Here is a 25257-nt window from a genome sequence, read left to right as displayed (position 1 = left end):
ATCCCATTTGTAAAAGTGATAACAATAACTTGCTCCTTCTTTTGAAGCTTAAGGGGTCCTAGAGAGTAGTGGTGATAGAGGTGGTGGTGGATGTGCTTTTGGGCAATTTTCCAGACATAGAACTAGGAAACTCCATGACATACATACATACATTCATTCATTCATTCAAAAAATATGTACTGAGTGCCGACTATGTGCCGGGTACCAGATGCTGGGGAAGAACCATGAACAAAACTCGAAGTCCCTGCTCTCACAGAACTCACATTCCAGTTGGCGAAGACATTCAGTGATGGTGGCATGGGGCCCATCACATTGTCTCATGTTGTAGCCCCGGAGGGACTGATGCTAATAACTAACATTTAGTGACACTTTCTTATGTACCAGGCAAAGGGCATTATGCACCTTGTATCTCATTTAATCCCTAAGATAACCCCGTATTCAGATAAGGAAACAGAGAGGTTAAGTAGCCTTCCCAAGATCACACAGCCAGTAAGAGGTAGAGCCAGAATTTGAACCCAGATTTGCCTGACTCCCTCAGTCTGAGCTCTTAACCACAACTCTGCACCGCTGCAGTAAATATTTACTAGAAGAACAAAGGGGTAGATGAATGGTTAACCCTAACTACTGTGGCAGCCTGTTGTTTCGCTTCCATAATACAAACATGAGCAACATGTTTAAGTTTTTCATTTACTTATTGATTCAAGCTTCTCCAAAGTGTGGCTCTTGTCGAAAGCAGATTTCACAAAGATTAAGAAACAAGCATCTTTCTTGTTACCATCCATGTTTCCTGGGCAAGGCAACCTATTTTACAAAAATAATAATGAATTATAACTTAAAGTTGTACAAAAGAAACTTTCACCATAAGTTCTCTTTTCTGTGGTCAAGTCTCTGTATTAGGCTGTATAATCACCCCCAAAGGTATCTGATCATAGTCCCCAGAACCTGTAAATGTTCCCTTAAAAGGAAAAAGCATCTTTGCAGATGTGATTAAGGAAGATGATCCTACATAATCCAGATGGCCCTAAATGCAATCACATGTATCCTTCGGAGGAGGAAGAAGAGGGAGATTTGACACAGGAGAGAAGGCAATGCAATGACGGAGGCAGGGCCTGGAGTGATACGGCCACAAGCCAGGGAACCTGCAGCCACCAGAAGCTGGAAAAGCCAAAGAACAGATTCTCTCCTATCACCTCCGAGGGAGGGCAGCCCTGTTGACACCTCGGTTTTGGCCCAGTGATACTGATTTTGGACTTCCGGCCTCCAGAACTGTGAGAGAGTGTATTTCTGGCATTTTAAGCCGCCAAGTTTGTGGTAATTAGTTACAGCAGCCACAGGAAACTAATACAGTCTCCTAAGAGAAGGAGGCAGCAGGAGGAATAAGTCTTCACCACTGTAGGTGATTCAGAAGTCTACGCGTATGTATCTTTTTAGTCAGGATGCCCAAAAGAAATCCTGCCTTGGAAAGCAAGAATATAGTGACCCCCCCTACAATAATGAATCCACCTCCTTCCTTGCCCCCACACCCTTTCTCGGCTTCGTGTTTCTTTCTAGAACCTATCAATACCTGACATAGTGTATATTTATCTGGTTGTTGTTGGCTCTCTCCCAGTTGAACATAACCTCCATGGGAATTGACATTTTTAAACTGCTTTTCTCCCCCTGCCTAGAAGAGTATGTAGCACATAGTAAGCACTCAATAAACGTTTGTTGGATGAATGATTGAATGTCATGTTACTGCCACCTGGACAGCCCTGATATCACATCAGGGATATGATAATAGAAGACATTGCAGCATGACATACTACCAAGATGCTTCCTAAGTGTATTTAAATAATATCTGAGGGCCAGCCCCAGTGGTCTAGTGGTTAAGTTCAGCGTGCTCTGCTTCGGCGGCCTGGGTTCCATTCTGGGTGCAGACCTACATCGCTCTGTTAGTGGCCATGCTGTGCTGGCGGCCCACACACTAAAAAATAGAGGAAGATTGGCATGGATGTTAGCTCATGGCAAATCTTCCTCAACAACAACAACAACAACAAAAAAGTCTGAGCTAGAATCTTTGCTTAGGTAATACTCTTTTTCATTTTCTACATCAATTTCTATTTCCTACTTTGTTCAGGCCTCAAACCTTGGAATCATCTTTGATGCCTCTCTTTCTCACACTGCACATCTAGACCATCAGGAAATCCTGATGCCTTCAAATCCTCTACCTTTAAAACAACATCCACAATCGGCCTCTCATTACCTCCACCGCCGCCCCCTGGTCTCAGGCTTGGAAGATGGCAATGGCTTCCTGATGGTCTCTATGCTGTCACTCTTGTCCCCTTCCTACAACTCAGCAGCCAGAGGGATCCTTTTAAAATACGTCAGATCTTGTCCCTGCTCTGCTCAAAACTGATGGCTCCCAGCTCCCTCAGAATAAGAGCCGAAGCCCTTAGCACAGCTTACAGCCATCCTTACAAGTGGCAATGGGCCCTATGTCATTTGTCATCGTGTCCCAGCACTCTGCTCACCTCCCTGACCCACCACTCTCCGTCTCACTCAGCTCTAGTTACTCTCGCCTCCCTGCTTTTCTGTTCTGCCTCAGGGCCTTTGTACTGGCTGTTCCCTCAGCCTGGAATGCTCTCCTCCCCGATGTCCATGTGGCTCACTCTCTCAGCAACCTCAGGGCTTTTGGATGTCACTTTCTTAGTGAGCCTTCCTTGGCTACCCTATTTAAAATGACTACCCTACTCCCTTTACCCCCTTCCCTGCTATATTTTGCATAGGTATTTTTATCGTCTGACATATGTGCGCGCACACACACACACAGATGCACACCTTCACACATTTACTGCCTGTCTACCCCCAAGAATGTAAACTTCATAAGGGCAAGGATTTTTATCTATTTGGTTCACTGATGTGTCCTCACTGTCTAGCATAATGGTGCCTAGCACACAGTAGGTGTCAGTAAATATCTCTTGAATAAATAGATAAGAAACATTATATTGGACTAGATAATGTTTCCAAAAGCAAAGGGATACACAGAAGGTCTTATAATAGCTCAGGAAAACAGGCATGATTTCCTTATACTGGGATTTGTTTGTCTTTAAAGAATTTAGCTTTATCTTTTTATCCCTTTCATAATTGGGAATAATTTAATATAATTGGCCTATTAAGGATGTCTGGACAATAGGGCACAGGAAGGAAACCTGCCTTTTGGGAATGTAACAGTATGTGCCTGATGAGAAAATTAAATATGTGGAAACTACAGAGAAATATCTTGCATTTGTGCTGTGGGATCTGTTGGCATAATAACATAATAACATATACAGACTGCGTGAAACCTGCTTAGATGACTCTTGCTTTTGATGTTGTCCCCTTTTGTCTGCTCTGCTCATTCTCCCTGAGACAGTGTTTCCTCTCTACAAGAGCACATAGCACTTTACACACACCCAGGAAAAGAATGGTCATCCAGGTGTGTGTGAAGTCCTGCATACTCCAAATACTCATTTATAAAATACAGTCATGTTATAAATCTTGGGTGACAATCTAGTATTTCCCTAGCTGGAATGACCTCTGCACCAGAGAGAGAGACAGAGAGAGAGAGAGAGAGAGAGATAAGGAAGAGAGAGGAGGGAGAGAAGGAGGGGATTTATAGGCACTTGGTTGCTGATTGCAATTTTTCATAAATATTCAGCCTGTTTGATGTGATTGGGACATGTTTGAAGTATTAGAACATGGGTAGGTCATATGCCACCGCATGGTCCATCATTGGCAATCTCTTGTTTTCCAGAGCAGATTTCGAAGGCCTGTCTTTGAATTAATTCCCAATTCAGAGGGGACACATCAGCCCAGATTCTCCTTGGGAAGAAGTTGGCTCCTGCCTCTTCCTGACCCCCCTCCCTTCCCTGGTCCCTGCACTCCTCCTCCATGACCCCCTCCCACCCACCTTTAGGAGCAGTAAGCCAGTTTAGTCCCAGCCTCCTGGCTCTCTGTGGCCCTCGCACTCATCACAAGATCGCCACATTTTACCTCCTTTCCCTAAGGAGACAAGGACTCCCCAGTCAAGCCTTTCCTCTCTCCTCACACCTCCCCTTCCTGACTCATCCTTGGCTCACTGCTGGGTTTGCCATACATCACAGAAGTGAACAAAATTATTTTACCAATTACTGGCAGTTTTCTTTACCGAGCATCAAATTTGTGATGAGGTCATGTGGAAATATCTACCGAGTGCAGAAGACTAATGAGACGGCACCCTGCGAGGAGAGAGTACTAACACACAGCACTCACTATGTACTGGGCACACTTCTAAGTATTAACTCATTTGCTCCTCAAACAACTGTATACAGTAGGTATACCCTATTATCACCACCCCGTTTTATGTAGGAGGACAATGAGGATAGGGTTAGGTGGTGGAGTTGGAGATCCTAATCAAGGCATTCTGGCTCCAAAAAGAATATCAAAGACCTGCCTCCAACTGTGGACCAAGAGCTCAGATTCCCAGGCTGTCCGCATTGTGTTCTTATCCACCTGAATCCAGCAGCTAACACTCCAGTTATCTCTGCCCTGGGGGGAATAATCCACTGTTTGGCATGGAAAAGTTCAATATGTTTTAAGGCAGGTTTTCATTACTGATTTCATTTCTTATCCATGAAGGTTAAAATGAAATCTGCCTTCCCCAGAGCTCACCCTAGAAAATGATAGCAGATCGTGGTAAAAACAGAACCATCTGTCTGTTAGCTTGCGGTCAGGGTGTAAAGAGAGACCCAGGAAAATGTTGGTCAGTAAGGTGCTAGAGGAAGGGATGGGGGTTTTGAATTGCAAATGAATCTTCAGATTTGTTTCCCACCTGGATCCACACACAGTGGGCCTCCTTGCCCCTTGTAGAGCTAGTGGAGGGAGGTCCCTGTTTGATTTAGAAGGGAGGTACTAACCTTCTTGGGGGCTCTCAGTTGCCAGGGCCACCTTCTACTTGTCTTGGTTCACATAGGGTTTGGTTAGGAAAGGTCCCTAGAGACTTCCCCAAGCCACCCATCCTCCCTCCCCTCCACCTCCACCTCCACCTCTGCCAAGATGATCTCTTGGATGAATAAGACCTTCTGGATTCTCAGGGTTCTTGCAACAACGCAAGGTCTAAAATATATCAAATGCAGATACTTGCTGTTCCAGAAACAACACAAGGCCAGATATAGGGCTCCAATTGAGGCTGGGGCTTGAGGCCTATATTCCCTTCCTTTTCCTGGAACTCACAAGAGCCATCCAGTGGGACATCCCAACTAGTCCAAGGGGATCTTGGCCTTTCTCGATACATGGTGCTTGGCCTCGGCCCCAGCCCTTCTCAAGCCAACCATGAGTTTTCTCTTGACCACTTCAGTCCAAGTTACACTGTCTGGGGGAGCCAGGAGCCAAAGGAGGTCAGCATTTCCAAGTCTATCCATCCCTGCCTTGGGGACATAGTAGCTACTTGTGACTTTGCCCGGCTCACTGAGAATTACATCTTCCACTACACTGGGATTTTGGAAAACCTGTTGCTCGGGGACTGGTCAGCACAATTCCTTTGCTTACATGTTGCCTGGGAAATGCTCTGTCTAGAAATGAGAAACTACATATCAGTAGGTCTATGCTGTACAAAAGAGGAGATGGCAGAGGACAGGTCCATCCTCCCTCTTCCTGGTGCCAACACTGGATTATTTGTGGCCAAGTCCCTGCTGGTGGAGTGTCCAGGCCTTTGGCTTTTCACCTTTTGGACTATCTGTATTCATTAGCATCCCACCTGAGGGGGAAACCTGGGCATGGGGCGACACCCATAAGAGCCCATTCTTCTGGGGACTAACAGCCCTACAGAAGGGAGGAAAGGCTGGAATTCATGCTTAAAATGAGGTTGAAAAAGTTACCCACGGAGTTTCCATTCCTCCTGCTTTTATTCTGTTCCTATAACCACAGTCACCAAGAGTTGGCTCTGTCACTTTACTTCTGTGAGCTGCAGAAAAGACAAAGGTGTTGGCTCCTGCTCTGCCCAGATCCCCTCAGAGGGACTTGTGGAGTCCGACTGGGGGAATTGACTCTCCTTACCTTACCAGTAAAGCCGGCACGAAGACACTGGGACATGGCAGCAGCGAGCTCAGGGGAATAAGTGGAAAATTCTAGGGAGACCAGGGGCCAGGGGCTCTTGGTCGGACGGTGGCAGGGGTGTCAGAGACAGAAATATGAGACTCTGGGCAGTGATAAAATAAATTGTTTTAATGGGAGGCTTTCTGAAAGGGCAACTTTTTCTTGTGCTATCAAACAGCCAGTTTCCCTGCCTTAGGGTTTCTTGAGGGTACACTGGCTGAACCCCTAGCCCCACAGGAAGCTAGGATGTTACTCTGACACTATGTTCAGCCCCTCCAGGGATCCAGAAGTGTGTCTTAACATCAGGAGATTGGAGTTCGCTGGCAGTCAGTCCAAAATATGCAGTCCCTGTGTATGTCCAGGCCTGGGCGGGGGGCAAGGGGCTTCACTTCCGACTTACGGTATTTCTCCATGGGGAGAGAGAAAGGAGGCAAATCACTTTGAAAATTCAACTCTGACCTTTACAAAGAAAACTAATAGACACTTTAGTATTATATACAGGGCAGACGGGAGAGGAAGTGGAGGGAAAATTGCACTTAATTACAGTAGTTTATAGTTTACACCCATTGGACAAATTTACTTCTTTAAAAGAAATCTCAAGATCAGTGGGGATGGGGGTGGGGGAGGGAGTTTGCTGATATTTACAGTGTGTTTGGCTCAGTTCAACAGCACGGGTCCTCCTCTCCTCATTTCAGTAACAGATTCAAGTTTTCACATGTTTGTTCGATGAAGGAGCACAATGTAGACACTACAGCTTTCGCTCTCCTCTTCTGTGGTTTCTTGTCTTCCACCTGCAGGCCGGACGGGAGTACTCGGCATCTTGGGAGAGGCATCGAGACAATACTGCATAGAAGGGAAGCCGGGCTTCGGGCTGCGCCTCCCGAGAGTGGATTGTCCGAGGCGCCAGCAGGATGTCAGGTAAGCAGGAACCTCTGGCAGGTGCTTGTCAGGTCACCGGGCTTTTCCATGACAGCTGCCGGGAAGGTGATGGTGTGGAAAATAGGGTCCTTGTTTCTGTGCACAAAGTAAGTGACGTGTGGGCATCACCAGGCTTGGAGAGGACACTGTGGAGAGAGAGGAGAGAGAGCTCAGCTGTGCGCATTTGGCAGGGACATGGGCCATTAGTTTGGCTTCTCCAGGGGGGAGCTGAGACCCAACTCAGACCCCCCTCAGCAAAGAGCTGGGGGTGGAGGGCTGGGGACCTAGCGCTTGCTCAGTTCTGTGGTGTTGGTCCTGAAGCACACTCCCATTAGCAAAACCTGGGAGCTGGCTTTTCCGGCTGCTTCAGAAGAGAGAAGCAGTTTGCTGGAGACCTTGAAATGGTCATAACTCGCTGACCTTTATCCTGAAGTCGGGCTGCTCTTTCTGTGAGCGTGGTGTTTATAAAGTGCTCAGTGTGGCTGCAATGGCAGCCGATGGGGAGCTCCTGCCTCTTGCGGAAGTAAGGATCTCTTTCTAAGACCTCTAAGAGTTGGGGTCCCCTAGACCACTGCTTCCCAAACTTTAATGGACCTATGAGTACCAGAGATCCTGTTAAAACATAGATTCAGATTCAGTGGGCCTAAGAATCTGCATTTCTAATCAGCTCCCAGGTTGTGCTGAAGCTGCTGATCTACTTTGAGCCACAAGGCCGTAAAGCACATGAGAAATCGCCACTTACTCAAATTTTTGCTGCATCAGGGAAGGAGCTTGGGGAATTGCAAAATGCTTTCTACAGGGCTGTTACTGTCAGGACAAGACACTCTGAGGATGGGGGAGAGGATCCAAGGGATGAAGGCCTCTGATGCCAGACTTCTGGGTGGGCCAGGGGCAGGAGACCCCAGAATGGATGGAGAAACCCTGTGGGAGGAGCCCCACCACCCATTCCGGGGCAGCCTCCCTTCCAGAGCCCTGGGCCTCATTCATTTCAGCTGTCGTGGAACATCATTACCCTCCTTTTCTTTCCAGGAGTCCCTTGTCATTTCCCTCTGTCTCCTCCTTCCCTTTCACTTCTGCTGGCCTCTCAGAGGAAGGTTCTGCCTTTTGGCTTAGTGGCTTATTCTCTCCAGACTCCCCCTCAAACACACACACACACACACACACACACACACACAGACTCCTACGGCTAGAACTAAAAGCCTATTATCCTATTATTATCTCATTAATCAGTGCTCCCAACCATAATCCTATATGAGGTTCCCATTATGTCCATTTTATAGATTAGGAAAACAAGGCTCAAAGACAGTCAGTGACTTGTCCAAGGTTTCAGAACTAGGAGAATGTGGAGCCAGGGACTCAAACCAGCTCTGAGTGACCTCCCAGCACGTGTTCTTTCTGTTATGCTCTGGGGTTAAGAGTCTTCTACCAGCTTTGTGCTCTTGGTCAAGTTCTCTCCCTGTGCCTCAGTGTCTTCACTATAGAATGGAGGCTGTTGAGGGATTAGATGAGCCGATACATGTGAAGCACTCAGGATGGTGCCTGGCATAACTGTCCTCATGAACACTAGGGCACAGGTGCCCTGGTCCCCGCCACCCTCCTAAGCGCTCTTCAGAGTGGGACTGAGCTGTGCATTCGTGTGAGGAGACAGGCTTCTGACCCTTCTAAATTCGTGAGGCCCTAGTCAGGGTCCTCTAATACCCTTTGCCTCCTCTTCCTCCTGCCACCCACCCCCACTCTGGAGTCTCTTTACTTCCCACTATCAGCCTTTTTCCAATTTTCAGATTTCAGGTGGAGGAGAGAGAAAATGGCTTGTGACCTTGCAGGTTTCAATAGAAGAGCAAACAAGAAGGGCAGATAAGGAGACGCCAGCAAGATCCTATGACCTGTCATTAGGGATGGGCTTCCCAGCTATCAAATGTTTGCTCACATAATAAAATGGTGGCAGAGCCCTAAATGTTGTCAAAGGAACTAGAGTTATTTGCCCCCTTCAGAGTCTAAACACAAACATCTGATAAGGGGTGCACTGTGGTCCCTTAGAACCGAGGCCTAGTGCACCCAGCCCTGCGGGGCCCTTGCCCAGAGGATCTCTGCGTGACCACGGAGCCCTCCATCTGGAAGGTGGTAGCTGTGGTGATTGCTAAGGACATCCTCATTCAAAGATGATTTGTTACATAATGGTCACAGCTAACGCTTACCAAGGTCCTACTGTGTGCCAGGCCCCATGCTGACTAAGGGCTTTACATATATCATTGCACTGAATTCTTACATCAGCCCTTTGAGGAAGGTAATTATCACTCATTCATTTAACACATTTTTGAGCACCTTCTATATGCTTAGCACTTTTTTAGGCGCTGGGGATGCAGCTGTGAACAAGACCCTGTCCACATCCTAACAGAGTTTATATTTTAGTGAGGGTTTTGAACAACAAACAACTAAAAAAAAAATGCACATATATAGAAAATAAAATTTTAGGTGGAGACGAATACGCTAGAAAAATAAGCATGGTAAGAGGTTAGCATGACTTGAGGGAAAGGGGAATCATTTAGGGAGAGGGATCGAGAGGTGATTCCCCACTCTTTGAGGTGGTGATGACGTCGAAATTGAATGAAATGAGGGAGCAAGCACGTAAAGATGTGCATTAAGGAGTGTTCCAGGCAGAAGACCCACAAATGCAGAAGTCCTGAAGTGGGGTCACAGCAGCTGTGGTTCTGCTGAAGCCGAGTAAAAGAGGGAGGAGAGGAAGGAGGTGAGAACGGCGGGGCAGCAGTGGTCTGATCACACAGGGCCTTGGATGTCTCTATTTCAGTTTGGTTGCAAGGGGGAGTGATTGGAGAGTTTTGACAGAGGAGTGACATGCTTGATTTCCCTTTATAAGAGATCACTCTGGCTGCTGGGTGCTGAACAGATCATACCCACCATCGTGGGGCAAGAGTGGAAGTGGGGGTGGGAAGGTAGGGGCCACTGCAAGAGATCAGCGAGAGTTGAGGGGCTGGACTGATGGGGTGGTGAGAAGTGCTCAGATTGAGGGTGCATTTGGAAGGACCCCTAGCAGAACTTATTGATGGACTGGATGTGCGATGTGGGGTGTGTAATTATCAAGGGCCCTCTCAGGTATCTCACCTGAACAACTGGCACCATTTTTGGAAACGGAGAAGCCCAAGGAGGAAGCTTTTTGGGTAGGCAGACATGGGGGCAAAATGAAGAGTTCCTATTTTAGGCAGGTTTGATTTGAGAGGCTTATCAGAAATATTAGGCATGCGTATGTACATGCCAAAGATGCACTGGATTTGTGAATGGGCACTCAGGGGAGAGGTCTGTATGGAGATAGAATTATAGGATCCATCAGTGTGTACCCTTGATCCTAAGCCATGGGATTGGAGGCGATCACCCAGGAGTAGGCATAAAAGCGAACGAGCCCAGGGGCCTCCAACAAGTAAATGTCGGGAAGAAGAGTTGCCAGCTAAGGAAATGAGGAGTGCCAGTGTCATAGGAGGAGAGCCAGGAAAGGGTAATGTCCTAAAATCCAAGTGAAAAGGGAGGGCGTGATCAGCTGTGTCAGAGAGAGATATTGAAAAGTAACCATTGCATTTGTCAACATGGCGGTATGAGGGAGCTGGACAAGAGAGGTTTCAGCGAGTGTGAGGACAAAAACCAGCCTGGAGAGGTCTCAAGGGAGGATGGGGGTGAGGAAGTGAAGACAGTGAGTGTAGATAACTCACTTCTATTATTATTAACTTAAGCTAGATTAATTATAGTTATATTAATTAAAAGTAATGATTATAATTCCAGTTTTACAGATGAGGAAACTGAGGTTAGAGAGATCATAAGTAACTTGCCAGGGTCTCATAACAGAAAAGCTTGTGATCTTAAACACTATATAAAATCACTTCTGTCTTCTGAGTGGGGCAATGGGTAAATAAATAGCTTTTGCTACTTAATTTATACAAACTCAAGAGACACTCAGGGTTGCCATCAGGGAAGGCCAAGATTGACCTGGCTGCCATGGACTGGGTGTTTCAGGCCAAGCACTGAGTTGTTTTACAAGTCTTATTGCATTTAGTTCTTTCGATGATCCCACAACAGAGGAATCATTATCTTCATATTACAGGTGAGGAAACTGAAGTTCAGAGAGGCTAAGACTTTTCCCTGAGGTCACACAGGTAGAAAGTGATAGAATCTTGAGCCCAGGTCTGCCTAACTCCCAAGTCGGTGCTCTGAATCATCAGACCATACCGCCTCACCACCAGTGGAGAAGGTTGGGAGGGTGGCGGGCAGCTGCAGGGGATTTATGAAGAGGCGGCTCACCTGCTTGTCAGCACCTTTGACCAGTGACTGCTCTGGAGGCCCTCTCCTGAACTCTCCATCAACTAGCAAGCGGAGCAGTGGGTAGAGAAGGTGTGGAAACAGGAGTTGGCTCACAGCCTGCCCACACTTGTTCTAACTGAGGTTGGTGCTTGCTGTGGTCTTGTTTCCAGACTGGCGGGCATTGTTTTGCAGGAGCTCAGGCACAGACCTTGCCAGCACCCAAAGGTTGAGGAGGGGGAGGCATTAGTTCTGGAAGGTCAGACGGTAGTAGCTGCAGAAAGATTCCCAGTGAGAAAGTCCCAGCCTGAGGTCCCTGAAACATGATCCAGAAGCCCCTGGGGCATGTCTGTCCTGACAACAGGAAATATTGGGATTAGACAGATTCAAGTTTAAATCCTGGCTTTAGCCTTATACCTGCATAAGCTTGGGTCATTTTTATGAGTGCTTAAAAATAGATATTAGAAGGTGAGTATTGTTTAATGGATTTGGAGCGAGGAGATCAAAGTCTGGAAATCGGCTCCAGATTTATCATCCGTGTGAACTTGGCCAGATCCCTCCCATCTTTGAACCTCAGTTTTTTGCTGTAAATCAGGCATAAAAATATCTACCTTGCAGGATGGGTGGGAGGGTTAGCCAGGAAAGGTAAGATGTAAAAGCACCCTGGATGGAATGCTGCTTGGCAAATGGGAGGCACACAAAAAATGTCAGTTCTGAATTCATTCATTCATTCATTCATTCATTCATTCATATTTACTGACATCTACTATAGCCCAGGCATTTGGCTAAGCACAAAGAGCTTGGGCGCTTTGAAAGGCCCCTGAACTATTTGCTTTTTTCCTGGGAGGTGGGTGAGAGGGTGTCTGTGTGTCAGCAGGAGAAAGGGAAGCAGGGATCTGGAGCACTTGAGAGACGGTCCTAATCCTGAGAAATTTTATTGGCAGAACCTGCTGTGACCATGTGCAGACCAAGCAAGGAGTTACCTATTGAAGGAGTTGGTGGAAGGTGTCTCCTAAAGGATCACAGACAGAAAGGAGAAGGAACAGGGAAGGCATGACTACTTTCAGCACTTGACTGTGCACAGGCACTCTTTTAGGCACTTCAAATATTCTGTGTGATGGGGTTGGGATTCCCCCCGCCGACGCACCCCTTCCTGTTTACAGATGAAGAAACTGAGTCTTGGAGCAGTGAATTAATGGTCCAAGATCATGTCACAGGGGCGATGGAGCCGGATTAGCTCAGGTCTGTTAGCTTTTCCTAGCGCTCTAGGGTGCCTCTAAAGCAGCACTGCTCAGGATGTGTCCCTCTGACCCAAGCAGTGCACACTAATGGCCCTAATGCGCACACCAGCACATGAAAGATTCTGAGAAGACCTGCCTTGTGGTATTTTTGTTTAATCCAGCCGTTCTCCCAACATATTTGTTCGAGGAATCCTCCTCTCCTTATACCCAGGTGCCCCTGATTTCTAGCAATGGTCTTGAAACTCTTTTTGGAAAATAATACTTTAAAACAAAGAAAAAGCAGAATTGCTATCAGGTCTCTTTCGGAACTCACTTCTGACTCTCTGTCTTTAGAACAGAGTCTGTACAAATTTTCTTCCCCTTGGCCTCCTTCTGCTGTCAGGGGGCAGCATAGTTACCCTCATTTTACTTCATTCTGCCTCTCCCAATCCTTCTCCTTCAGTGTGTAGGAAGAAAGTTTCCTGATGGGAATACAGTGTGTGGCCTTGATTTTCACTCTTGTTCCTGACCATTGAAGAACTAGAGCAGCAATTACATGGATATCTTAAAGATGGGGATTGAAGGCAAGTATTGTTTAACTGGAAAGAGCTCGGGATTTAGAGTCGAAGACCAAAGTCTGGAGGTCCAGCTCTAGAATTTATCATCTGTGTGACCTTGGGCAGATCACTCTCCATCTCTGAGCCTCAATTCACTTTGTATTTCTTGGGAAGTTTAAATGAAAAGAAAATGATGAGATAATGTTCACAAGAAGTGCTACATGGATATTTTTATCCATACTAAGTGTAATCATCATTGTCATCATCCCAGACATGAATCTATCACCAGACTCCAGAAATGTCTGGGGACTTGAGACAACTTCACCGTAGTTCTAGAGGGCCGATCATCAGCTTCAAGGTCGGCTGGCCACCCTGTCCAGTGGAGGGCAGAAGCCATCTGGGGGCCAGTGCAGCGTCTCAGAGAGCATCTTGAACTATTTTGATTAAGAGATCATTTCCTGAATTCAGAGGACTTGTTTCAACAAGCAAGCATCAAAGTCAACTTGGGAAAGACAGGAATAATTAATCACAGTCTTGTCTAGGGCTGACCAAGCGGCAGATGGATTGATAAACTTTTCAAAGGGGAAGGTATTCCCAAGCAGGGCTGCTGCGCCTGGCTGCCCCCCTGATTGAGATTTGTGAGCACAGATAAATGTTTTCCCTGCTCACTACAAAGAGTGGGAAATCGCACGGGAGTCGAAGGGCAGGGCAACGGGGGATGTCTTTTCATCTTCCATTGGGTGAGAGAAGAGGAGCAAAGCAGGTCCCACACACCTCTCCCTCTCCCCCAACTCCAGAGCCAGGCTGCCTCGGCCATGTCTGTGTGTGTGTGTGTGTGTGTGTGTGTGTGTGAGCCCAAGATGTGCCAGGCACCTAATCTACATGACCTCATCAAATCCTCAGAACAAGTAGATGTTACTCTCATTTTTTGTGTGTGTGAGGAAGATCAGCCCTGAGCTAACATCTGCCAATCCTCCTCTTTTTGCTGAGGAAGACTGGCCCTGGGCTAACATCCATGCCCATCTTCCTCCACTTTATATGGGACGCCGCCACAGCATGGCTTGACAAGTGGTGCGTCGGTGCGCGCCCAGGATCTGAACCGGTGAACCCCGGGCCGCCGCAGCGGAGCGCGCGCACTTAACCGCTTGCACCACTGGGCTGGCCCTGATGTGACTCTCATTTTAAAGATGAAGAAATGAAAGCTCAGGGAAGTCAAGGTCACCAAGCAAGTGGCAAAACCAGAGAGAGAACCCACCTGCTCCACACACTGTAGGACCAGGAGAAGAAGGGAGCAAAGGGAAGAACAGAGAACCCCAAGCCCATGAAAGAAGTTGCTCAGAAGCACATGGCAGCGGATGAGGTGCGATTGCAGCGCTCAAATGGAAAAAGACCATTAACAAGACCAAATCCTGCTGAAAGCCTCTGACATGAAGTTCAAGGTTGTTGCCTACTTATCTCGTAATCAATAAAGGGCAAACAATTCCCACGCTGCACAGACCCCAGCTACTAAAAGGTCCTATTGTGTTACTCTGGAATTGTCATGCGTGTTCAGATATCTTGTCCTGTTTTCTAACTCTCAGTGTCCCATTATGGTCCAGCTGTCCAAGCTCAGCCATGAGTCTCGTTGTTGATCGTCTTTCCTACTCCATCACCTCTGTGTTGAGGTGGTAATTAGTCATCAGCTGAAACGGTGACTGAGCCTCTGGATTCCCCACCTTCAGTGCACCTGGAAGTTGATTCTAAGTTTCTCAATAAAACACCAAGTGAATGCAGGCCCCTGGAAAGGCAAGGTTGTCTACTGGGAAGTCCCCATGGGTTGGTAGATTTGGGTCATTCTCTAGAGTTTACAGCATTCTGGGTCTAGCATGGGTCCTGGACTGAGGGAATCAGCATGGGGACCCCTAACTCACTACTCGCTTTCTCCATTGATTAACTTGTGGAAAATCCTCAGGGATTCCTTTTGCAAGGCACGAAACTCTGGGCCGCTAGGGGAGCAATAAACCCCTTTAGCCTGTGACCCATCTTCTTTGCCCTGTGACCTCAGGGATTCCTTTAGTGAGGAACAGGGAGCCTCAGAAGGACCAGACTTATGGCTGAGTCCACACTTGCCACATTCTCTGCACATCAATAGCCTTAGTCATTATCCCCTCCCAGTAGGAGTACTGGCATTACCTGTTTACTGGAAGACATGTTGGTGAGCGTACTGATGCTGCTGGTATCTGTGACCACCATCGCAGATGGAAACCGGGAGGTGTGGGAATACTGGGGGGGTTCCTGCTTGTGTGCGTACACTAGAAAGACAGAATGAAGACAAAATCAAGGCACAGATCACACAGGCATATGCATAGCTACGAACCCCCCACCAACACCATAGCTCCTGTTTCCCTGGGCAGATAAAAGGGGATGGTGGTGGTGGTGGTGATGTTTGGGAAGGTCGTGTGATGTGGTAAAAAGAATGACCATGTGTTTAAATCCTGGCTCCTTAATCAAGTTTCTTAACCTCAGTTTCCTCACCTGTAAAATGGGAATGATATCTGTTGTAGGATTAGAAGAGATCATGTTTAAAGCATTTTGTGCCAAATAAATAAACAGCTCTCTGCAGTGGTGGACAGCACTTCTGTTCCCGTGACTTTCAATAAAGTGTTAGGTGCCTGGGCATCGACAAGTGACCCTTAGGCATATGTGGTCCTTCTGTGATTTTAAGTCAAAAAAAGTTCTAAGTAGCTGGCAAACATGAATGAGCTGGCCAGCACATGCTTACCATTTCTGCCATGACTCAAGCACCAGGTCTCATGCTAGCAATTGTAGATTGATTAATAATTGTAATTAGACACAGGTGTAATGAATTGGATAAATCTGGGCTGTTCTGGTTTGCACTAAAATGACATCATGGCCTTATGACATCACAGAAATATGAAGGACAATAGATAAAGGGAGACTAGATTCAAATAAAACCTCCAGGAGCATGTGACTTGTTTTCCAGGTTTTGTAGTACTTGTCCACTAAGTCTGGAACCTTTTGACTCATGCTAGTTATCCATAAGATTCATATAAATTCTGGGTCACATGACCAAGGAGTGAAAGCATGTGGATTCTTGGCCTTGAGGGAGGGACCAGCCCGTTCTACTGTACTCCAGCCTATACTTCAGCAGGGAACAGGGGTGAAGGTCATGGCCTGCTGCCTCAGCTTGCCCTTCCTGTGGAGGGAGGCTGGTTATTTCCTGGTCTGGGGCCCCATGGGCTATCTCTTCATAGCCAGCCAGGCCAGCTGGGCCTCAGCAGTCCACAGGTCGCTGGTGACCACTCTCTGACTGTCCCCCTCAGGCTTGGCCACGGAGGAAGCCTGCCCAGGTGAGCAGGTGGGGAGCATACTGTCAGGCCCTGGGAGGAAGGAAAGTGGAGCACATGTGGTCCCAGACTCTGCTACAGGCTGTGGCAGATTTTTTAGAAGCCGCGAAAATGTGATTGGAATGTGAGATGGTGCTTAGAAACCAGCTCCGCAGGCCTGGGGGTGGGGTGGGGGTGGGGGTGGGATAGAGCCCCGAGGACAGAAGAAAGCTGAACTTGACTGTTCTCCCCCAGATCCACAGCTCTGCCTGAGGCAGCCAGAAGAAACTAAAATCTTCTTCCGCATTCCTGCCTCCTTCTGTTAAGGAGTCTCTTAATAAGTAATGACTAGTGTTTCTATAACTCTTTATGCTTATCAAATACAGTTCATATCTATTTTTATTTCATCTCCATAACCACTCTACATGCATATTATTTCCATTTTATGGGTGAAGAAATTGAGGCTCAGAGTGGCTAAGGAACTTACCAATGGCTACATAGCCAGTAAGTCTCAGCCAGGATTTAAATCTAGGTCTGTCTGACTCCAAGACTATCATTCTATTCCAGAGACTCTCTGGTGTTCCTGTGGGACCGTGCCTGAAGTACAGAAGCCATCTCTCCATGATTTCTCCCCAAACTCATAGGCCAGGGGCTATAGCCTGACATGGCTGGAGGACCGGGGGCCTGGGGCTCAGGATGGGGCTCAGAGATATAGGGACTGCAGGTGGGTGGGAAATAATTGGTTGAAAGGTAGACTTAGGGTAGGTGTAGAAACTGGATATGGGAAACAGTCTCTGTGCATGGCGCAGAAATGCTAATATTCTTTGTCCAGGATGATGTGCAGATGGTATTTTCCACCTTGAAATGATCATGGCTTGATTAGAGATGTTTGGGGGGTATAAATCGGAGGGCATGAGGACTCTAGAAGATTCTTCAATTTCAGGGAAGGCAAATAGGATGCAAATTATATGCCAACTCTGATCATTTGGTAATGGCTGCTTGGAATTTTGGACTGAAAAGGCTAGGTTGAGGCGTACTGGGAAAAGGTGCTGTGGTTGACTGGTGGAAGGTGCCAGAGTGGGGAACTGTGGCATGTGTTCCATATATACGCTACCCCAGCTTTCTCTCCAAGCCTCCTTTCCATGTAGACCTGAACTGTCCTCTTCAAAACCTTTCCTGGGGTATCTTGGGGGCAGAACAGGGGCCTAGAAGAGGCACGGCACCACACGAGAGTTATGTGTGAGAAATTGTCTTGGTTGATCAGAGGTAGGGAAAAGTGTCCAAACCAATAAGCTTCCATGAAAGTTCTGACCCAGAGAGGAAAGAGGTTGGCTGCTGAGGGCCCTTCGTGCTCCCTCCCCACGATGCTCGCGTCCTTACTGTGTGAGTTCTGCAGCTGAGTCACCGCAGCCATGAAGGGCTGCTGTGCCATGTGGCTGCCCGGGCTCTGCTGCATGAGGGGCTGCTGGTGAGGGCTGTGCAGCTGCTGGGAGAACTGGACGGGCTGCAGGGCTGCCAGGCTGCCGGCCACACTGTTGATGACGGGGACACTCTGTGCTTGGGAGGTGTTGAGGCCTGTGGGAGCAAGAGGGAAAGATCAGAGATGGCTTCAGGGTTGAGGAGAGGTGAATGGATGGGAATGGTCATCGATTGAGCCCCTGCTGTGCACCAGGCACTGGGCTGAGCCTGTTATGGAAGAGACTGCATGGGAAGCGATTTTATAGACAAAGATACTGAGGCTTGGAGAGAAAAAGTGACTTGCTCAAATTCCATAGTGAGTTGTGGATGGAAATGGGCTGTAAATAGATCTGACTGAGGCCTGAGAGTCTCCCTAAGTCATCCTGTGACCTCCCAAACTTAGCTCCCTTGAAGTTGCACAGGGCCCTGGAAAGCCGACTCTACTTGGCCACTCCATCCATGCCTGACTCTGAGAGAGGCTTGTCCTGGTGCCTCAGGACAGAGTTAAAGGTATCCACTCTAAAGTGCAGATGATTGCCCAGATCTGTCTGCCAGCAGAGGGCAGGAGTGTGCAGGGACCCACATTTTGATAAAAAACAAAACACCCTCCACTGTTCTGGGAGTATAAAGCCAGAAGACCCTCATTTAGCAGACTGTGCAAAGACCCTGAGTGAGGTCAGGTGCTCATTCTCTTGACTGTAGCGGAGAGGGGAAAAAACACTGGCATTCAGCCAGTCTATGAAGTGGGCATATCTTATCTGGCAGCACAGGGCTTGTGACATCAAAAGGACTAGGTATTGGAAGGAGGAAGTAGTAAGTCAAAGGTTGGCAGTTATAGTGGGTCTTGCCTTCTTTCTGTTCTGGGGGTATATGGTTCTGTACTGTGTCTATATCGTGAGGCCTCTTTAGAACCGGGGCCAGCACTGCAAAGATTGGGTCCCTGATACCCGGCCTCCCTCTGTTCCCTGGGCAGGACTCTGGGGAAGGCGGCTGAGGCCGGGTGGCTGTGGGGACAAGATGATTAGGGGGAAGACACCCCAACCTCTTCCCTGGAGCCGCCAATGTTCGTTTGACTTTGTTGCTGGGAAGTGGGGGGAATAATGAGACAAAGAAAGAGATTCAGAAAAACGTCTCTTCTAGGCAAATGTAGAAAGGACACCTAGAGAGCCTTTCCTGAAATGGAGAGGGTTTCATAAGCAGGTCCATGGGAGGTCCTCGATGGAGATAGCACAAAGACCTCAACAATTGCCTACTCAGAGCTTTAGCTGATACCGTTTATCAGAAACCTAAAAGGCGAGACCCCAGGGCAGAAGTGAAGGGGGAATAAGCCCCCTCCTGGGTGGGGCTGGAGGGCGGGGTCCTCTGCTCACCCTCAGAATAACACTATTTCCAGTTCCCCAGGGGCTCACCTTCTCCCCAAGCCAGAGTCTCATCTGATACCCTGATATCCTGTTTCCCTTTCCTACCTCCTGCTTATGGTCTCAGTCTCCTGGGAAGCCCCATGGATTTGCTGTTTTCCCTGGAACCCATTGCTATTGCTCTTTTTGGGAAATCTTTGCCCAGAGAAGCAAATTATCCTGTCTAAAGTGGGTGACATTTGAGGACATAGTTCTAAACTTGCCTGTGCTTTAGAATCATCTAGGGGAGCTCTTTAAGAAATATACATTCCTAGGCCCCACCCAAGACTTAATGAGTCAGACCCTTTAGAGGTGAGGCCCAGGAATCTTATTTTCAACACAGTCTGTGACCCTGATGTGCCTCAATTCCAGGATCAAGAACCGCTGATGTCATCCTAGCTCCCATGGAGTGTGACTCTTGGCCTTTTCATCTGTTTTCTGGGCACTGGTTCCTGCTTAAGAAGCATGTTATCCAGTCCAGGAGATGAGTAGAGAATGAGGAATTGGCACAGCCAAATAATTTGTTATCACATTCTCCATGGGCATCTGCAGTCCTGAGACAGGACCCGTGGACTCAACAGGACATGAGTTGGCTAAATGAAGATGCCTGCCACTAACTCTTCTTCCTGACCCTCCAGAAGGTATGACCACTGTGTCTCAGCCAAGCTTTCTGGTGATCCTCACCATTCTTCGTGCTCCCCTTACTCCAAGTACCCACATGCACACACGCACAAACACACATACACACCCTTCTAAGGTCAATGTACACTCTGGTGTTGCCCATCTGCAGTAGATTAAGATTATTGTGAGAAGGTAGAGCAATATGGGTGGAGGAAATTAGGAGGAACAAAATTGAAAAATGTGGAATAGCCCCAGGGACAATTTTAGTTCAGATAGTGCTTAAGACAATATACAACTGTGTGTGTCAGCCAAAGCTTGATGTGAGAAGAAAGAAGGTAAGTGGGACAGTTTGTGTATCATTTTGGTTGTAGAAACAAAGAGGTGGGATAGCTTACAAATGGGCCTTTATCCAAATCTTCTAGAAGGCAAGCAAGCTGGTTTCAGGTGCCCTATCTCATTCTCAACCTCATTCTCAAACACTGGGATTAGCATGATTACCATATTCCTGGAGAGGGCCCAGTGAAAAGGCAGTACACTTAAAATAATTTTTAATTTTGTGAGTCCTCTCAAGGCTTCTCCATTCCCATTTCCCTCTGCAAAAATAAGTGTGGAGTGCATCAATTTCTGAGCAGCTAAGGAGAGAGTGAGAGCCACACATGTACATTCAGTAAATCTGTGTGCCTCCCATGGGCCTCGCCCTGTTTTGTCCTCAAAGAGTGCCTAAGTCCTTCTTCTCAGAAGTGATCTGAATTGCTACCCCAGCTAGAGATGATTTAGGGAGAAAGGAGGGGAGGAGAGGAAAAGGCAGGGACAAAACAAGGAGATGGTCAACGTGGGCACTCGACACAAGGGAGGCCACCTCTGAGACAATGGGCAATTTCAGGTTGAAAGAAGACGAGCAATGTGCCACCTGCGGATCTCTCGGGAGACTACTCAGGAGTACGTCCCAGGGCCACAGTGATGACTTGGCCTGAGCTGTCATGATGAAGCTGAAAATATGCTGAATACTCATCAACATTAAAACGTGGAGACAGGCATCTACAGACACAGCCCATGTCAGCCTTACCATGCTTGGAAATGGCCCATCTGTGATGGGGTACAGGCTCACTGTGGAATATGAGCCTCCTGGAGCTGGAAGGACCTGATCCAGCCCCCCGTCTTCAGGCATGGGCATAAACAACGTATTTCTCCTTAAAGTCATGAAGACTCAGAGATGCTATGATGGTTTCCCTCGGAGTTTCCTCTCAGTGTGTTTTCACCACTGGCCAAAGAGGTCTCGTATAACCACACAAAACTCCCCCTTTAGAAGGAAGCCCATCGTGTCTTGCTCCATCTTCACCAAAGAAACATCAGTACAACCTCCTGGGAAATCTACACATACTTAGGGATAGAAATGAACACTAGACGAAAGTATAAGCTACAATATTCTACATACTCATGCTTTATGGATTTACAAGCATGTCTATACACAGTCATGTGATCGCCTCAGCAACACATTTGACAGGGGAGGAAACTGAACCTCATAAAGGTTCAATGATTTGACCCAAGATGACCCAATCTTGGTAAGCTGTGACCAAGATTCAACTCCATTCCATAATATTCTCTTGTTTTAGGCTAACCAATCCAAATATTGTTGAGGAGAGAGATAAGGAACTAAATAAGTTGAATCAAATCTACAAGTGGTGGGTGAGTTTGAAGGGGGTCTTCTTTAGTCCTTTTTTTATCATGGTGACTCATTCCCACTCTTATTCTCCCTGCCCCCAAGTTTTCTGACCAAGAAGAGAGCTTACTTTGTGCAATGGCCATGACTCCAGAGAGGGGGGTCATGATGAGGTTTTGAGATTGCTGGGGATTATGGTGGGACAGGCTGTGGATATTCGTCAAGGTGCTGACGGGGGGCAAACCTCCTCCTGAGACTGAGATCTGCTGGAGAGAAAAGACAAGAGCGGCATGAGCAGAGTTGGGGCTGCCAAGAGCAGTGTCCAAAATGACATGACATAGCACAGCTAATTCACTGATTCATTCATTCATTCACTCACTCCTCACTCAATGACAATTATTAAGCACCTATGTGGGATAGGCACTGTTCTAGGTGCTGAGGATAGAGCAGTAAGTAAAATAAACAACCCCTTCCCTTATGGCGCTTCTATTTGCTGACTATCTGAGTTACTAGCCTGCCTTAGAGATTCTTCTGCCCGTGTGTATTATATGATTGTCACTTGCTTACTTTGGAAGTATCCTCTGTTCTGCTCTATGCCTTCTATATTATTAGTGCTAAAGACATGTGATTGCTAAAAATAATAACTGAAGAAATGCCCTGGGATTCCCCAGTGTAGCAGATTAGGGACTAGGCGGGAGCGCAGGAAGCTCTCACCGACTACAGGCTCTGCTGTACAGCACTGCTTATGCATTAACTCACAAACCTCAATGTGGTCCCATGAGGCAGATCCTTCTGCCATTCCCATTTCACTGATGAAACTACTGAGGCTCAGAGTGGATATGTATATTGCCTAATATCCCACAACTAATAAGTGGTACATCTGGTATTCAAACCCATATCTGTCTGACACTAGAACTCAAGTTCTTACCTTTTATAGAGCACTTCTTCCCACACCTACAATTATTACTGAGAGTTGGGGGATATCAGCCATTATTGGGCTTCTCTGCTTTTTCCAAATCCCCACATACATAATTTTTTTTTTTTGGTTAAGGAGCTGATATTGTAACGACAAAGCTACTAAATGAGCCTTGGGCTCCAGGTACCCGCATTCTGTTTCACCATTATATTTTAATGACAGATTAGTAAAAGAAGCTACTGATTTTTATGTGTTTACCTTGTACATGGCCACTTTGAATCCTTTTATTGAGGACTGAATCCTTTTATTTATTCCTAATCATATTTTTTCTTATTGATTTTCTTCATTTTTCCGAGTTTATAATGGCATCACAAGCATATCATGCTGATAGGGTCTTGTTCTTGCTAGTACTAATTTGTGTACATGTCATATTGCATGGGTTAGAACTTTCTGAATAGCATTAAACAATAACAGCTATAATAGGTGTGCTTGCTTTGATTCTGATGTTATCAGAAACACTTCCAATGCTTCCCCATTAATTATAAGAAGCTATCAGTTTTACATACACATACTTTTTTTCATGACAAAGTAGGTTACTATTTATAGTTTTAAAATAATTTTAAAAATTACTATTAAGAAAGGACGTCCCCCTCATTCTGAACTAACCCAGACATTCCTGATGGCATCAGGGATCCTGAGAGGTGCTTTAGGGTTAGGATACAGGCACCAGATGGCTGAGTAGTCCAGTTTCTCTTCTTCCGTTTCTCGTGACCCAGAGCTCCTCATATTATAGGTCTCACACCAGCACCCAGGTAAGACACTGTCTCCCGCCCTGCCCTTCTGGTCAACCCCATCGCTTCCAAGGTTAATTTGAAAAAAAAAGGAAAGAAAAAACCAAACAGGTTTGTTTGTGTTTTTAAAATGAGCATCAAGAAATGAGTTAGGGGTCACATGACCAAGAAGGAATTCTGACCACATCAAACAAGAGAGAACCAGCCTGTTTGCCAGACTTGTTTTTCAAAATGTCAGAGTCATTAAAAAAAAAAAAAAAAAAAATCAGTAACCTGCTTTCGACTTCTCTCGGGTTATGTCGTCCTTTGGAGAAAGTCAACGAAGTGACAGTAATCTCTGCCATTTCAACGTTTGGTTTTAATGGTGAAGGAGAAACGTGGATGCCAATGAAAAAGATACTGTAAATGTGTATGACTTTGGAAGGCCATAGCATTTGCAAAGTGCTTTCACTGATTGTCCTCAATAGGTAAGGGAAGGCATTATTAACACTGCCCCTATGTGACAGATTAAGAAACTGATCCTCAGAAGAGTTGAGAGACTAGCTCTATGCCACTTGACTAGTAAGTGAGGAAGACAGAATTCAAACCCAGTTTTGCCGGAGTTTAAATCTTATCCACTTACTATGTTTGGGTAACCTTGGTCAAGTTCCCTCTCACTCTAAAATACAACCGTTATTTTCTAATTGCCTCCAGGTCTGATGGAAGCCAGGTAGCTGCCAAGGATATCAGTCATGGTCCTTACATGATAATTCGGAAATCTTGAATTATATCGATGCTGCCATTTGCAGATCTTTCACTACACTAAGTGCTTTATGTGCCTAGAACCTATGAGGTTGGTATTATTATCCCTACTTTGCAGACAAGGAAACTGAAGTTTAGAGAAGTTAAGAAATGTGCCCAGGTGGTAGAGTTGGCATTGAAAGCAGGCTATCTGCCTCCAATGCCTGAGCTTTTCACCGTTAGACCATACTGCTTTGATACTGTGAAAGTATCCAGTACGTGCTTTTTTAAAAAACAAGCTTCAACACTCACAGTCTGCAACTCTGAACCTGACCAGCTCTTGGTCAATGCATGCCATTTGGGCACGGGGTGGGGGACAGATAGTGCAAAAGAAGGCTCAAATGGATTAGCATTATTTCTAAAACCAGTCCCTGGGGGAAGATTTCAAATGCATGTCCTACTGAAAGTCAGCGCATGGAGATTGTCATTCCTTACACGGGCCCCCCAAAGAACAGCTAAGCTACAAGCAATCCTCACATCAACTCCATGATGCAAGCATTGTTATGCCCTGCTTTACAGATGAAGAAGTTAAGCAATGTCCATCCTATTGCTGATAAATAACAGAGCCCAAGACTTGGACACCCTGGTTCCCTTGCCGGTGTTATTTTTAATCATATTCCACTCTTGCCTTGGTGGACCAAGATCTGTGATGGGCTTGTTATATATTAACAGAAAACAGACTCTTGAATTTGGGCATCCAGTGATAGTGACATAACGTGTGAGCCAGGGTGTTGGACACTCGTGAAAAGCTGGTTCCTGCAAACAAGCTTCCAGGTGTTTGCTAACGTTGAGGTGTGCTGTCTTGGTCAATCATCAACCCAATAATATACTGCGCGTTAGGGCACTGCCGAGCAGAACAGGAAGGAAAAAGCATGTCTGCAGGCTGCCTTTGGAGCAGCCCGGCCCGGGTGAGGCAGCTTGCGTCTGAGGAGGAAGGGCGGGAGGGCTCAAAGGGAAACCCCAAGGACCTTCAAGCAATAGGAGTGGAGAGTTGGAGGGTTCCATTCACTGAGAAGTCAAGACCTCTTCCACCAGGCTCCCTTCTCCAGGGAAGCCTGGGCAATCCTTAACTCCAACTTGTCTGGGTCTCAAAGTGCCTCTTGAGAACTCAAAGATTTGTCTGTGCCTCTCACAAGGTAGCTGACATAAACCACTCTTCACAAAGAAGAGGCTTAAGCGATGAAGGGAGGGCAAGGGGGCTGCAAAATGCCTCCCACAGAA

The 25257-nt window shown here is 46.8% G+C and overlaps 1 protein-coding gene across 6 annotated transcripts in view; it reads right to left on the bottom strand.

Annotated features, from left to right (window-relative positions):
• Positions 1-6198: 6198 nt before the first annotated feature.
• The window catches only part of HNF1B (HNF1 homeobox B), a 51476-nt gene continuing 32417 nt past the window's right edge, over positions 6199-25257 (bottom strand). For 2 of the 6 annotated variants that reach the window (XM_058560431.1, XM_058560433.1), the window contains exons 6-9: positions 21680-21815; positions 17794-17988; positions 15260-15378; positions 6199-7154 (exon numbers count right to left, since the gene is read on the bottom strand). In XM_058560431.1, the coding sequence (XP_058416414.1) occupies positions 7134-7154; positions 15260-15378; positions 17794-17988; positions 21680-21815 (471 nt within the window). In that variant the 3' untranslated portion in view covers positions 6199-7133. The remainder of the gene's footprint in view (positions 7155-15259; positions 15379-17793; positions 17989-21679; positions 21816-25257) is intronic. The other 4 variants (XM_058560432.1, XM_058560434.1, XM_058560435.1 and 1 more) reach the window with 3 other exon arrangements.

Source organism: Diceros bicornis, chromosome 18, assembly GCF_020826845.1.
Source record: "Diceros bicornis minor isolate mBicDic1 chromosome 18, mDicBic1.mat.cur, whole genome shotgun sequence".
In the NCBI taxonomy this organism is placed as follows: Eukaryota; Metazoa; Chordata; class Mammalia; order Perissodactyla; family Rhinocerotidae; genus Diceros; species Diceros bicornis.
Note: the sequence above shows the minus strand (reverse complement) of the source record. Positions and strands in the feature narration are given on the sequence as shown.